Source organism: Oncorhynchus masou, chromosome 14 (assembly GCF_036934945.1).
Source record: "Oncorhynchus masou masou isolate Uvic2021 chromosome 14, UVic_Omas_1.1, whole genome shotgun sequence".
In the NCBI taxonomy this organism is placed as follows: Eukaryota; Metazoa; Chordata; class Actinopteri; order Salmoniformes; family Salmonidae; genus Oncorhynchus; species Oncorhynchus masou.
Genome location: NC_088225.1, coordinates 7,880,116 through 7,891,655, shown reverse-complemented (window position 1 = coordinate 7,891,655; position 11,540 = coordinate 7,880,116). Strand labels below are relative to the sequence as shown.

General features: G+C 43.9%; 1 protein-coding gene across 1 annotated transcript; it reads left to right on the top strand.

Annotated features, from left to right (window-relative positions):
- Positions 1 to 6,287: 6,287 nt before the first annotated feature.
- On the top strand, positions 6,288 to 10,155 carry LOC135553692 (homeobox protein unc-4 homolog). The gene is made up of 3 exons (XM_064985648.1): positions 6,288 to 6,602; positions 7,131 to 7,306; positions 8,869 to 10,155. The coding sequence occupies exons 1-3, from the start codon at positions 6,347 to 6,349 to the stop codon at positions 9,889 to 9,891; spliced, it is 1,455 nt and encodes a 484-aa protein (XP_064841720.1). The 5' UTR covers positions 6,288 to 6,346; the 3' UTR covers positions 9,892 to 10,155.
- The last annotated feature ends 1,385 nt before the right edge of the window (positions 10,156 to 11,540 follow it).

Below are 11,540 nucleotides of genomic sequence, written 5' to 3'. Positions count from 1 at the left end.
AAACATCTGTGATCGGAACGAGTGATTTGATGTCATCTGGTTCAACGCTCACAACGTAGTATGAAGAGATTGTGAATATGATGTGACATATACAAGGCTGTGAAGATGATGTGACATGTAGCCTACAACAAGTAGCATAGAGTAGGTCTATAAACCCAGCAAAAAAAGAATTGTCCTCTCACTGTCAACTGCGTTTATTTTCAGCAAACTTAACATGTGTAAATATTTGTATGAACATAACAAGATTCAACAACTGAGACATAAACTGAACAAGTTCCACAGACATGTGACTAACAGAGATGGAATAATGTGTCCCTGAACAAAGGGGAGAGTCAAAAGTAACAGTCGGTATCTGGTGTTCCCCAGCTGCATTAAGTACTGCAGTGCATCATCTTCTCATGGACTGCACCAGATTTGCCAGTTCCTGCTGTGAGACTCTTCCACCAAGCCACCTGCACGTTCCCGGACATTTCTGTGAGGAATGGCCCTAGCTCTCACCCTCCGATCAAACAGGTCCCAGACTTGCTCATTGGGATTGAGATCCGGGCTCTTCGGTGGCCATGGCAGAACATTGACAGTCCTGTCTTGCAGAAAATCACGCACAGAACGAGCAGTATGGCTGGTGGCATTGTCATGCTGGAGGGTCATGTCAGGATGAGCTTGCAGGAAGGGTACAACATGAGGGAGGAGAATGTCTTCCCTGTAACGCACAGCATTGAGATTTCCTGCAATGACAACAAGCTCAGTCCGATGATGCTGTGACACACCGCTCCAGACCATGACGGACCCTCCACCTCCAAATCGATCCCGCTCGATCCCGAGTCCTGGACTCGGTGTAACGCTCATTCCTTCAATGAAAAACGTGAATCCGACCATCACCCCTGGTGAGACAAAACCGCGACTCGTCAGTGAAGAGCACTTTTTGCCAGTCCTGTCGAGTCCAGCGACGGTGGGTTTGTGCCCATAGGCAACGTTGTTGCCGGTGTTGTCGAGTGAGGACCTGCCTTACAACAGGCCTATAAGCCCTCAGTCCAGCCTCTCTCAGCCTATTGCGGACAGTCTGAGCACTGATGGAGGAATTGTACGTTCCTGGTGTAACTCGGGCAGTTGTTGTTGCCATCCTGTACCTGTCCCGCAGGTGTGATGTTCGGATGTACCGATCCTGTGCAGGTGTTGTTACACGTGGTCTGCCACTGCGAGGACGATCAGCTGTCCATCCTATCGCCCTGTCTTAGGAATCTCACAGTACGGACATTGCAATTTATTTTCCTTGCCACATCTGCAGTCCTCATGCCTCCTTGCAGCATGTCTAAGGCACATTCATGTAGATGAGCAGGGACCCTGGGCATCTTTCTTTTGGTGTTTTTCAGAGTCAGTAGAAAGGCCTCTTTAGTGTCCTAAGTTTTCATAACTGTGACCTTAATTGCCTACCGTCTGTAAGCTGTTAATGTCTTAACGACCGTTCCACAGGTGCATGTTCATGAATTGTTTATGGTTCATTGAACATGCATGGGAAACAGTGTTTAAACCCTTTACAATGAAGATCTGTGAAGTTATTTGGATATTTACGAATTATCTTTGAAAGACAGTGTCATGTTCTGACCTTAGTTCCTTTGTTATGTCTTTGTTTTAGGTTGGTCAGGGCGAGAGTTGGGTTGGTAGTCTATGTTATTTTTTCTATGTGTTTGGCCTGGTATGGTTCTCAATCAGAGGCAGGTGTCGTTCGTTGTCTCTGAGAATCATACTTAGGTAGCCTGTTTTAGTGGTTTTCTGCACCTCGTTTTTTCCGTTTATTTACGTTGTTGTTTCGTATTTCAGTGTTCCATTATTAAAATCATGAACACGTACCACGCTGCGCTTTGGTCCACGCCTTCTTTCACCTACGAAACCCATTACAGAAACACCCACCAACCAAGGACCAAGCAGCGTGGTATCGACCAGGAGCAGAGGGTTCTGGACTCCTGGACATGGGAGGAGATTTTGGACGGAAAGGGACCCTGAGCACAGGCTGGGGAATATCGCCGCCCCAAGGCAGAGCTGGAGGCAGCAAAAGCTGAGCGGCGGCGATATGAGGAGGTAGCACGGCAGCGCGACAGGCACGAGAGGCAGCCCCTCAAATGTCTTTTGGGGGAGCACACGGGGAGTGTGGCAGAGTCAGGTTGGAGACCTGAGCCTACTCCTCGTGCTTACCAGAAGAAGTGCAGTACTGGTCAGGCACTGTGTTATGCAGTCAAGCGCACGGTGTCACCAGAACGCGCTCATAGACCGGTGAGCTATAGGCCAGCCCCCTGCAAGTGCCATGCGAGAGTGGGCATCCAGCAAGGGCGTGTTGTGCCGGCCCAGCGTGCTTGGTCTCCAGTACGCCGTTTCGGCCCGGGGTATCCTGCGCCGGCTCTGCGTGCTGTGTCTCCGAGGCGCTGGAAGGGGGGGTGTAGTGCATCCTATACGTGCGCTCCGCCGGTGCCGGGCGAATGTGGGTATTGAGCCTAAGGGAGAGGTGCGAGTGGTATGCACCAGATCTCCAGTGCTCACCCACAGCCCGGTTCAACCTGTGCCTGCACTCTGGATGGTCTAGGCTAAAATGGTGATCCAACCGGGAGGAGTGGTGCCAAGGCTGCGCACCACGGCTCCAGTGCTCCCCCACAGCCCGGTCCATCCGGTGCCTCCTCCAAGCACCAGGCCTCCTGTAGGTCTCCCCAGCCTGGTGGGTCATGTGGCAGCCCCACGCACCAGGCGGTCTCTCCGTCTCCTCCCTCCAGGTCCGCCCGTCTGTCCTGAGATGCCAGAGCCACCCGTCTGTCCTGAGCTGCCAGAGCCGCCCGTCTGTCCTGAGCTGCCGGAGCCGCCCGTCAGTCAGGAGCTGCCGGAGCCGCCCGTCAGTCAGGAGCTGCCGGAGCCGCCCATCAGTCAGGAGCTGACGGAGCCGCCCGTCAGTCAGGAGCTGCCGGAGCCGCCCGTCAGTCAGGAGCTGACGGAGCCACCCGTCAGTCAGGAGCTGACGGAGCCGCCCGTCAGTCAGGCGCTGCCGGAATCTCCCTTCACTCCGGCAAGGGTCCCCAGTCCGAGGTCGGCGGCCAGTGTCGCCGCTCCCAAGGCGCCACTTGAGTGGGCCAAGACTATGGTGGAGTGGGGTCCACGTCACGCGCCAGAGCCGCCACCGCGGTCAGACGCCCACCCAGACCCTCCCCTATAGGTTCAGGTTTTGCGGCCGGAGTCCGCACCTTTGGGGGGGTACTGTCACGTTCTGACCTTAGTTCCTTTGTTATGTCTTTGTTTTAGGTTGGTCAGGGCGTGAGTTGGGGTGGGTAGTCTATGTTCTTTTTTCTATGTGTTTGGCTTAGTATGGTTCTCAATCAGAGGCAGGTGTCGTTCGTTGTCTCTGATTGAATCATACTTAGGCAGCCTGTTTTCCCCATTTTGGTTGTGGGTGTTTAATTTTCTGTTTAGTGGTTTTCTGCACCTTACAGGACTGTTTCGTTTTTTTCATTTATTCACGTTGTTGTTTCGTATTTCAGTATTCCATTATTCCATTATTAAAATCATGAACACCCACCACGCTGCGCTTTGGTCCACACCTTCTTCCACCTACGAAACCCGTTACAGACAGGGACCTGAAAAATGGACGTTTGTTTTTTTTTGCTGAGTTTAGATGGTAGGCTAAATAGGCCTATTTGTTTTCTCATCTGCTGCTTTGATGGTCTCCAGCAATTATGATTTGAGATCTTCAAATGTGTGATTTAAGCCAGTTTCTTTCAATGAATCTGAAATAAAAGACAGGCCTTTCGTGCCAATGGTTGACCTGCAGGTCAGGGATGGATGTGTAGGGAGCTACCTTTTCCATCCGCATGTGGGTTTATCCAAGAAAGTCACTATTTAAGATCAGGTGGTAAAGGCAACAATAAGGTAGGCAAATATCACATGAACCAATGTATGTCTACTTGCCATATTGGCTAAGCTACCAGCTCTATAAAACACTATTAGAAAAAAAGGGTTCCAAAAGGGTTCTTCAGCTGGCCCCGTAGGAGAACCCTTTTTGGTTCCATGTACCCTTTCGGTTCCAGGTAAAACTCTTTTGGGTTCCATGTAGAACCCTCTGTGGAAATGGGTTCTACATGAAACCCATAAGGGTTATACCTGGAACCAAAAAGGGTTCTTCAAAGGGCTCTCATATAGAGAAAGCCTATGGTAACAGCCGAGGAACCATTTTAGGTTATATATAGCACTTTTTTCCCTAAGAGTCTATTGTTCTGCAGTTTAGGGTGCTGACTCTGAGGCACTTTTCTATTATTTTACTGAACCTTTATGTCCTATCGACCAAAGGCCAGTTAAATTGTTGATGAAACTCTTGAATTCAAATGAAAAGACAGGCCTGTAGCGGCACTGAATGCAAGCCTTGTTCGTCTTATTATCGGGTTAATTAAAGCTAGGATCTGACAATGTCACCCGGTTGTAGAAAAACGGATTTAAATGCAATGTCTCCCGGGACTGCGTGTCAAGGGCTGCTTTTCACTGAGCCCGTGCGCCTGGATGGGGTTACGATCAGAATTGACAAGAAGCAATTATTGAATTTTAGATGTTCAAAAAATAAATGAATGGTTGGAATTATTCATAAAACATCTGTAAAACATGATAAACTTAGTTAAAAGGCATCGGAGGCAACTCTAACCACATCTTTGTAGGGGAGAGGGATAAAACGGCCAGATCCTGAGTCATTTCAAAGGAGTTCATTAAAATGTACACATTGAAATGCAGAGGGCTGCTATTTGGGCTTGAGGTCAAGTGACGAACGGATTATATACTTCCTCATAATAATATTAATTAAACAATTTGCATGCTAATAAGGTAACAATTATCACGGCTTCTGTTGAGAGATTCGGGTTATTACAACACGCCAATCCGGGTGCCAAGGGTCAGGGAGTGAGTGGGGAGCGAAATTTCACTCAGATTAACATTATGACAGCACCAGACATGGGATAAATAAAGTCGAATTAATTTTCTCTGTAGCCTAAAGAGCAGAGAGACATAACTAGTAGACCTACTTAGACAGGATTGATTCTCTTTATTCACAACACATTTATGTATATAAGCGAGTGGGGAAACATGAACTAGTACTATGAAGGTCTCCGGACAAAGAGCATAATGTAACAAAAATGAATGGTTCGGAGCTTCCCCGCAGTAGACTATGGTCATACATTTTTGTTAACCTTTTACACAATCATAAATGTCCTCAATTTTCACCGGAGATGAGTCTATTTTGAACTGCGAGAATAAATAATCTCTAGGCATATAAAGGTAAATATAATACAATTATTGAATATATATATATATGTGTGTGTGTGTATGTATAGAGAGAGAGAGAGAGAGAGAGAGAGAGAGAGAGAGAGAGAGATAGATATCAGATGACACACTGGTGCTGCACATCTAGCTACAATGTTTTATTTGTTTGCTTCATAAAGACAGCATTTTCCTGCCTACATGAGTTTAACTGGCCTACCAAAAAAACTTTAACAATAACTACAAAACCGTATACACAAGAAGCTACTTTGTAAACCTGGGAAAAATTCTCACACATTTCTAAATGAAGTCTCATTAATTACAGTATAAGTGCTGGGGAATAAGGGTTCACATTTCTTCCTAACATCATTCCTCTTATTAGCAGAAGATTAATTAGTGTGTGATGTAATTAATAACTTAACATCTGCCTTTTTTCAATCAGCCTATCGACAGCAGGCTGTGGAGTCGATCGCCCCCTTTCATCAACATCCCGTTATATTGCACGCGAATTGGTTGTCGTCTCGAATAAAATTTGACCGCGTTGGATGATAAATGTATTTGTGTGAAGGGTATTTGTAACTCGGCATCGATTACTAGAGAGAGTAAACATTTAAAACGCCACAACATGTTGACCAAAAACTGTGACTAGCCTCCGTCATTTTCGATGTGGAAGCGAGCGTTCGAAATTAGTCCATCTCTTTCACCTTTTACTGGGATACAATCTGATCACTCATTCTTGGTGGTCCCCCGTGTAGTTGTGATGTAGTTCTTATCAAAGCCCTCCTGTCTTGTTGTGACAGCTCTGATATTGTTTATTGAGGTGGATGTCAGGTTTAATTAGCAATCGATATGGAAAGCGTTTGCAGACCGCGCCTCTGACGTCATACTCGATTACCGTTTCTCATTGGTCTCAAATTCCCAAAGCCTAGGCTAATTATTGGAAGGTTCATGTTGATAAAGTACAGCTCATCCTTCCCTCCACATCATGTCCCCTCCTCGCTGGCCACACTCACTGCATGCTTTTTAAATTCACACCACCAGCCTCCAGACGTCGTTTCCTTTTGCCCAGGAGATGATGGACAGCAGGATACTGGATCCACCTCATGCCCAGTTCGGAGGCTCTCTCGGCGGGATGGTGGGCTTTCCGTACCATCTAAGCCACCATCATGTTTACGAATTAGCCGGTCATCAACTTCAATCTGCGGCCGCAGTTCCTTTTTCAATAGACGGATTACTTAATGGTTCCTGCACAGCTTCAGTGGTTAATTCAAACCCCCTCTTGTCTGGCTGTGGTATGAATGGAGATAACCAGCAGTACAAGTTGACAGGTAAGCAAAACGAAATACAATACTTATCAAAAGGTTGGCTGTAGATCAAAGGACTAAACAAAGAACGGAAAGTGTCTGTATATCCTGTATATCCTGTATATCCTGTCCTGTATACCCTCTCCATAAAGCGTTAGAGGGAATCCAAATCCTAAGAAACAAAGAAGCTTCTTCTGCTTTCAAATGAGGCTTTATGCAATTCATTTCAGTGGAGAGCAGCATAGGAGCTCAACTCCAAACATGAAACCCCCTTGTGTTGTGACAGGGTGGGAAAATCACTATTTCTCTATTGTTAGTAGAATGTTTTAATGTGTTATTGTTATTATTATCAGGATCAATATTGTGTGATTAATTGTCTATTAATACTAATATTTTCTTACCATCGAAAAATGACATAATAGCCCAATTTATTAGACTATATTTGATTCATTTCTTTATAAAGGACCACAGAAAGAACGTTAACTTGCAAAAATTCATGCCGACTACTTTTGCGTCTCTCACACACTCTCTTGTTTTGTATTCTCATGCTAGATTCGTGTGACCCAGACAAGGATAGCCCTGGTTGTAAGAGACGACGAACTCGTACAAATTTCACTGGTTGGCAACTGGAAGAATTAGAAAAGGCTTTTAATGAGAGTCACTATCCCGACGTGTTCATGAGGGAAGCACTGGCTCTGAGATTGGACTTGATAGAATCGAGGGTGCAGGTAAATATCAACCATATCCACTTTTTGGAATTCACTGTTGTTGGTTTGTTATGATGTGTAGCCTAATGTTTCTTAAACACTGATAGGCTGTTTGAACAAAGGAAAGTAGGCCTATGTATTCCTCATGTCTCTTACACAAATATGTTACAATAGTCTATTTTAGATATATAGCTGTCCTGTAATGCCTGTCTCTTTGTTGTTTTGTACTGTGACCAACAACTCCACAGGGAGCTCGTGTAATATAGGCACATATATATATATATACATACAGTACGATGCCTCAATATATATATACACAATATATATATACACATACAGTACGATGCTTCAAAACTGCAAATGAAAGCAAATCACTTTCACTATTTTAAAAAGGAACACATTATCAAACGTGAATATGTATTTAGATAACACAATATACGATATATTTATAGAGATACAGTCTTCGAAATCAAGGGTGATACGAGCAGCAAACCGAGTATAAAGAGGACCTCTGGTTCAAGGAGAAATACATGAAATATGGCTAAACCATGGAATGGTCAGTTCATTTGCTGTACTTGATATCAATATGAATTGTGTAGATTCAGCTGGCAAGGCTATATTACTTGCACTCAAACATACTCAAAATGAATACATCGACGTATGCACATTCAGTCTTTTCACTTTTATTTTCCTATATAAACCGATAGAGCACCCAAGTATACACATACATTTCTGAACTTGAATGTTGATACGTTTTAAAGCTGTACATTTTTTATAAAGGACTCACCTTTTCCCACATCTCTCCTCATCAGTCAAATGTCCATACACGTGGACTTATTATTGTGATCATTTGCATTTCTGATGCCAAAAGCTCATCTGTATATTGTGTTATGCACAAGAAAATGCCAAACAATTGCAAAAGTGACATGCCAAATATAGGACGAAACCAGCGTTTATTTTTTTTGTCTTAGTAATACACAGCTGAAATAATCAACTAATCATCAAGCTTTGATCCATTTGAATCAACTGTGTGGTGTTAGGGAAAAAAACAAAACGTTGACCCCCTGGGGTTCCGAGGACCGAGTTTGGGAAATGCTGGTCTAGTCCTATATTTGGCATGTCACTTTAGCAATTTTTAGGCAGTTAGTGTTAGGGGAAATTTGAGTATTTGTAACCATATTAAACCATTTATTATTATGCATTTGATTGGGACACATGGGCCCATCATAAGCGAGATATATGTTTTCGTGGAGCATTTTCCAGATCAGACAGACAGCATTTAACTTTTAATTGAATAACGAAGAAGGCACAACAAGCACACGGAATAATTGTAGGCCTAGTCGAATTGGAAAATAAATATGCTTAATTTTGTCATCGCATCTGATAATAAACTATTGTAGGCCTACAAGCAAGAGGCATTGCTCTTTGGTTTTGTGTAATTTGGAACAATCTACAAAACATTATTCCAATGGTTTACACAAATATTATCCTGAATTATTATTATTACTATGTATGTATTTTTTTTTAAGAAAGTGGACTTCTTTTTGAACGTGGGTAACATGATTTGTTTCTCTAATATGCAGGTATGGTTCCAAAATCGTAGAGCTAAGTGGAGGAAAAAAGAAAACACAAAGAAGGGTCCAGGGCGACCAGCTCACAACTCCCACCCAACAACATGCAGTGGAGAGCCCATGGACGCGGAGGAGATCGCCAGGCGAGAGCTGGAGAGGATGGAGAAGAAGAAGAGGAAGCAGGAGCGAAGACTGTTGAGGTCCCAGAATAAACTTTTGTCAGGGGACCTATTTCACACCCCAGGATCTGACAGTGACAGCGGAGTGTCACAAGTGACAGACAGTGAACAAAATCCACATTGTGACTCTGTAGGCCGAAACCAAACCCAATCGAGCTGTGACCAAACACCACAAACCCTCCAGAACCAAAGACACTTGAACCAAGATGCTGGTGGATCCGAGCTGGACTCGTCCGACAGCAGTCAACAGTCAAGCATGTGCGCCAACAGCAGAGCCTCCACCCTTCAGAAGCTGAACCCATTCAGCGTAGAAAGCCTTCTATCCGACTCCAGACCAAGGCGCAAACCGAACATAGATGGATTTTCTGCCTTACCTTCTTCGCGGCCTTTGATAGGGAAAGGACATTTCTTACTCTATCCTATCACCCAGCCGCTTGGATTCCTTGTTCATCAGACTGCTTTGAAGACAACACCACCAGACTCAGATACTGACAACTCCACACAAAGAACCCTAGTGAATGACAGCAGCTTATCTGCCAATACTGGACATAAAAACCACAAGGAGTCCAACAATCTCAACGACGCAACAGCAATCAAAGTGCAGGTCAACTTTACCGCGAAAAATACTAGTTCCCCACAGAACAGCCCAGGCCATGTTACTTTTTCCAGTAGCAAATGTAGTCAGCCTTCAGCCAGTTGTAGTGCAACATATTTCCAAGATGATGACGATTCAAAGTATCTGCCATTAGACAAAAAAGAGCAGTCTGTAAAAGACTACCCAGAGAGTTCCGAGTCTGTGACAACCAACTGTCCACCAGAGACAAAGACAGAGACTCAAGATGTCGGTATGGAATAATATACCTATAGGTGAGAAAAAAATATTGATAGCGTCAACAACACCTTTCATTTGCCCAAAGCTCAATCACGTCTTAGAATATAAACTTTCATTTCAAAGATGACATATATAGCCTATTTTCTGATGATGATGGGTTATAACTGTGTGTGTGTTTGCTGCGTGCGTGCGTGTATATGTGCACGTGTGTGTGTGGTGGTGGTGGTAGTAGTACTAGCCCCCTTGTGTAACAAACTGTAAAAATACATAAAAACCACAAAAATCCTCAAAGGCTGTAAAAAGTATTATAATATTTATATATGTAAGGTTTTCATAAATAAATCGATTGTATACAATACATCCAAACCGTGTGAGACCTTAAATAGCCCGTATAGTGGGTATAGGTAGCGCTTTCTGCTAAAATCTGATGTTGTATTTTGTGTATTGCTTTAACAAATTTATTCATCTATAAGCCTCACTGAAATGAGGTTACGAGCCGGAGGCGAAAGGACCCGCTCGACTCCTGCAGAGTTTTGATATGAAAGTAATTATTTTCCCGGTGGCTACTGCAGGGATTCAGTTTATTTTAGCCCAAAGGGTTATTATACATTACCGATTTCTAGTGATATGAAATCACATAAACTTCCAAGAATAATAGAATTAGCATGAAAGGCTGGGGTGTCAAATTGAAATACGAAAATAATAGCCCCGGCAGCTGGGAGTGTGTTTGTGCATATTGGATAGGAGATGGGAATTCGTGGGGCGGAATTTTCATGAGCTTTTCACTTTGTCAGGGCCCTTGTAGCCGGCTATATTAAGATAGATGTTCGATGATATCCCTCATTGTTCTGTCGCTTACATTGATGTTTCTGTGTTATCAGCCTATTGATCATGCGTCGGCTGTAATAGGACGGGCGAAGCAAACGTGCCTATTTACAATAGCAGAACACATTTGTTCTAATAGGGTTGGCGGTCCCCAGGGATGCTGTGCAGGCTCGGGGACATCTGCGCCATGGCAATATTAGCAATGTTGACCAGATCTAAAGTCTAGGTAAGAAAGGAAAGACCATTCACATCTCAAACAGCTTGTTTTACAAGATAGGGACTATAGGTACAACGCACGAGAAAATGCCCCCAATAACACGAACATCTAAATCCTAAAAATGGAAAACATCCATTCCAGTGTGGTGTAGTTGTTCTTAAATACCCAGAGGCCCTGCTACTCTTTTAGGGTCTTGATTTGCAAATAAATTGAAAATAATCAGAGGGGCAGCTTTACATCTGAGCCGACGCAAATGAATTTCTGAGCCTGTGTCCCTTTCAAAATATTTACATAATTTTCACCCGATGACTGCTGTTTGCTCAGAGGAAGCAATGACTTATTGGGTGTGGGTGAAGGGGGTTCTTGGTATAAGAGACAGGCAAAAGTGTATAGGGAAAGGGAAAATGTAATCTCAACAGAGAATATATAGGCCTATGGCAGACAGAAAGTCAATAAGCTAATGAATAACTTATTATTTGATGAAAACAGATCCAAATACAATGGCCCTTGGAAGTCCTCAACCCAACAAGGATAATACTTTGAACTTTTATTAAATATATATTCCTATACCCGACATAATATTTAAATACATTATCTTCTTATTCAGCCAGCAACAGCCAGCCCAGCTCCC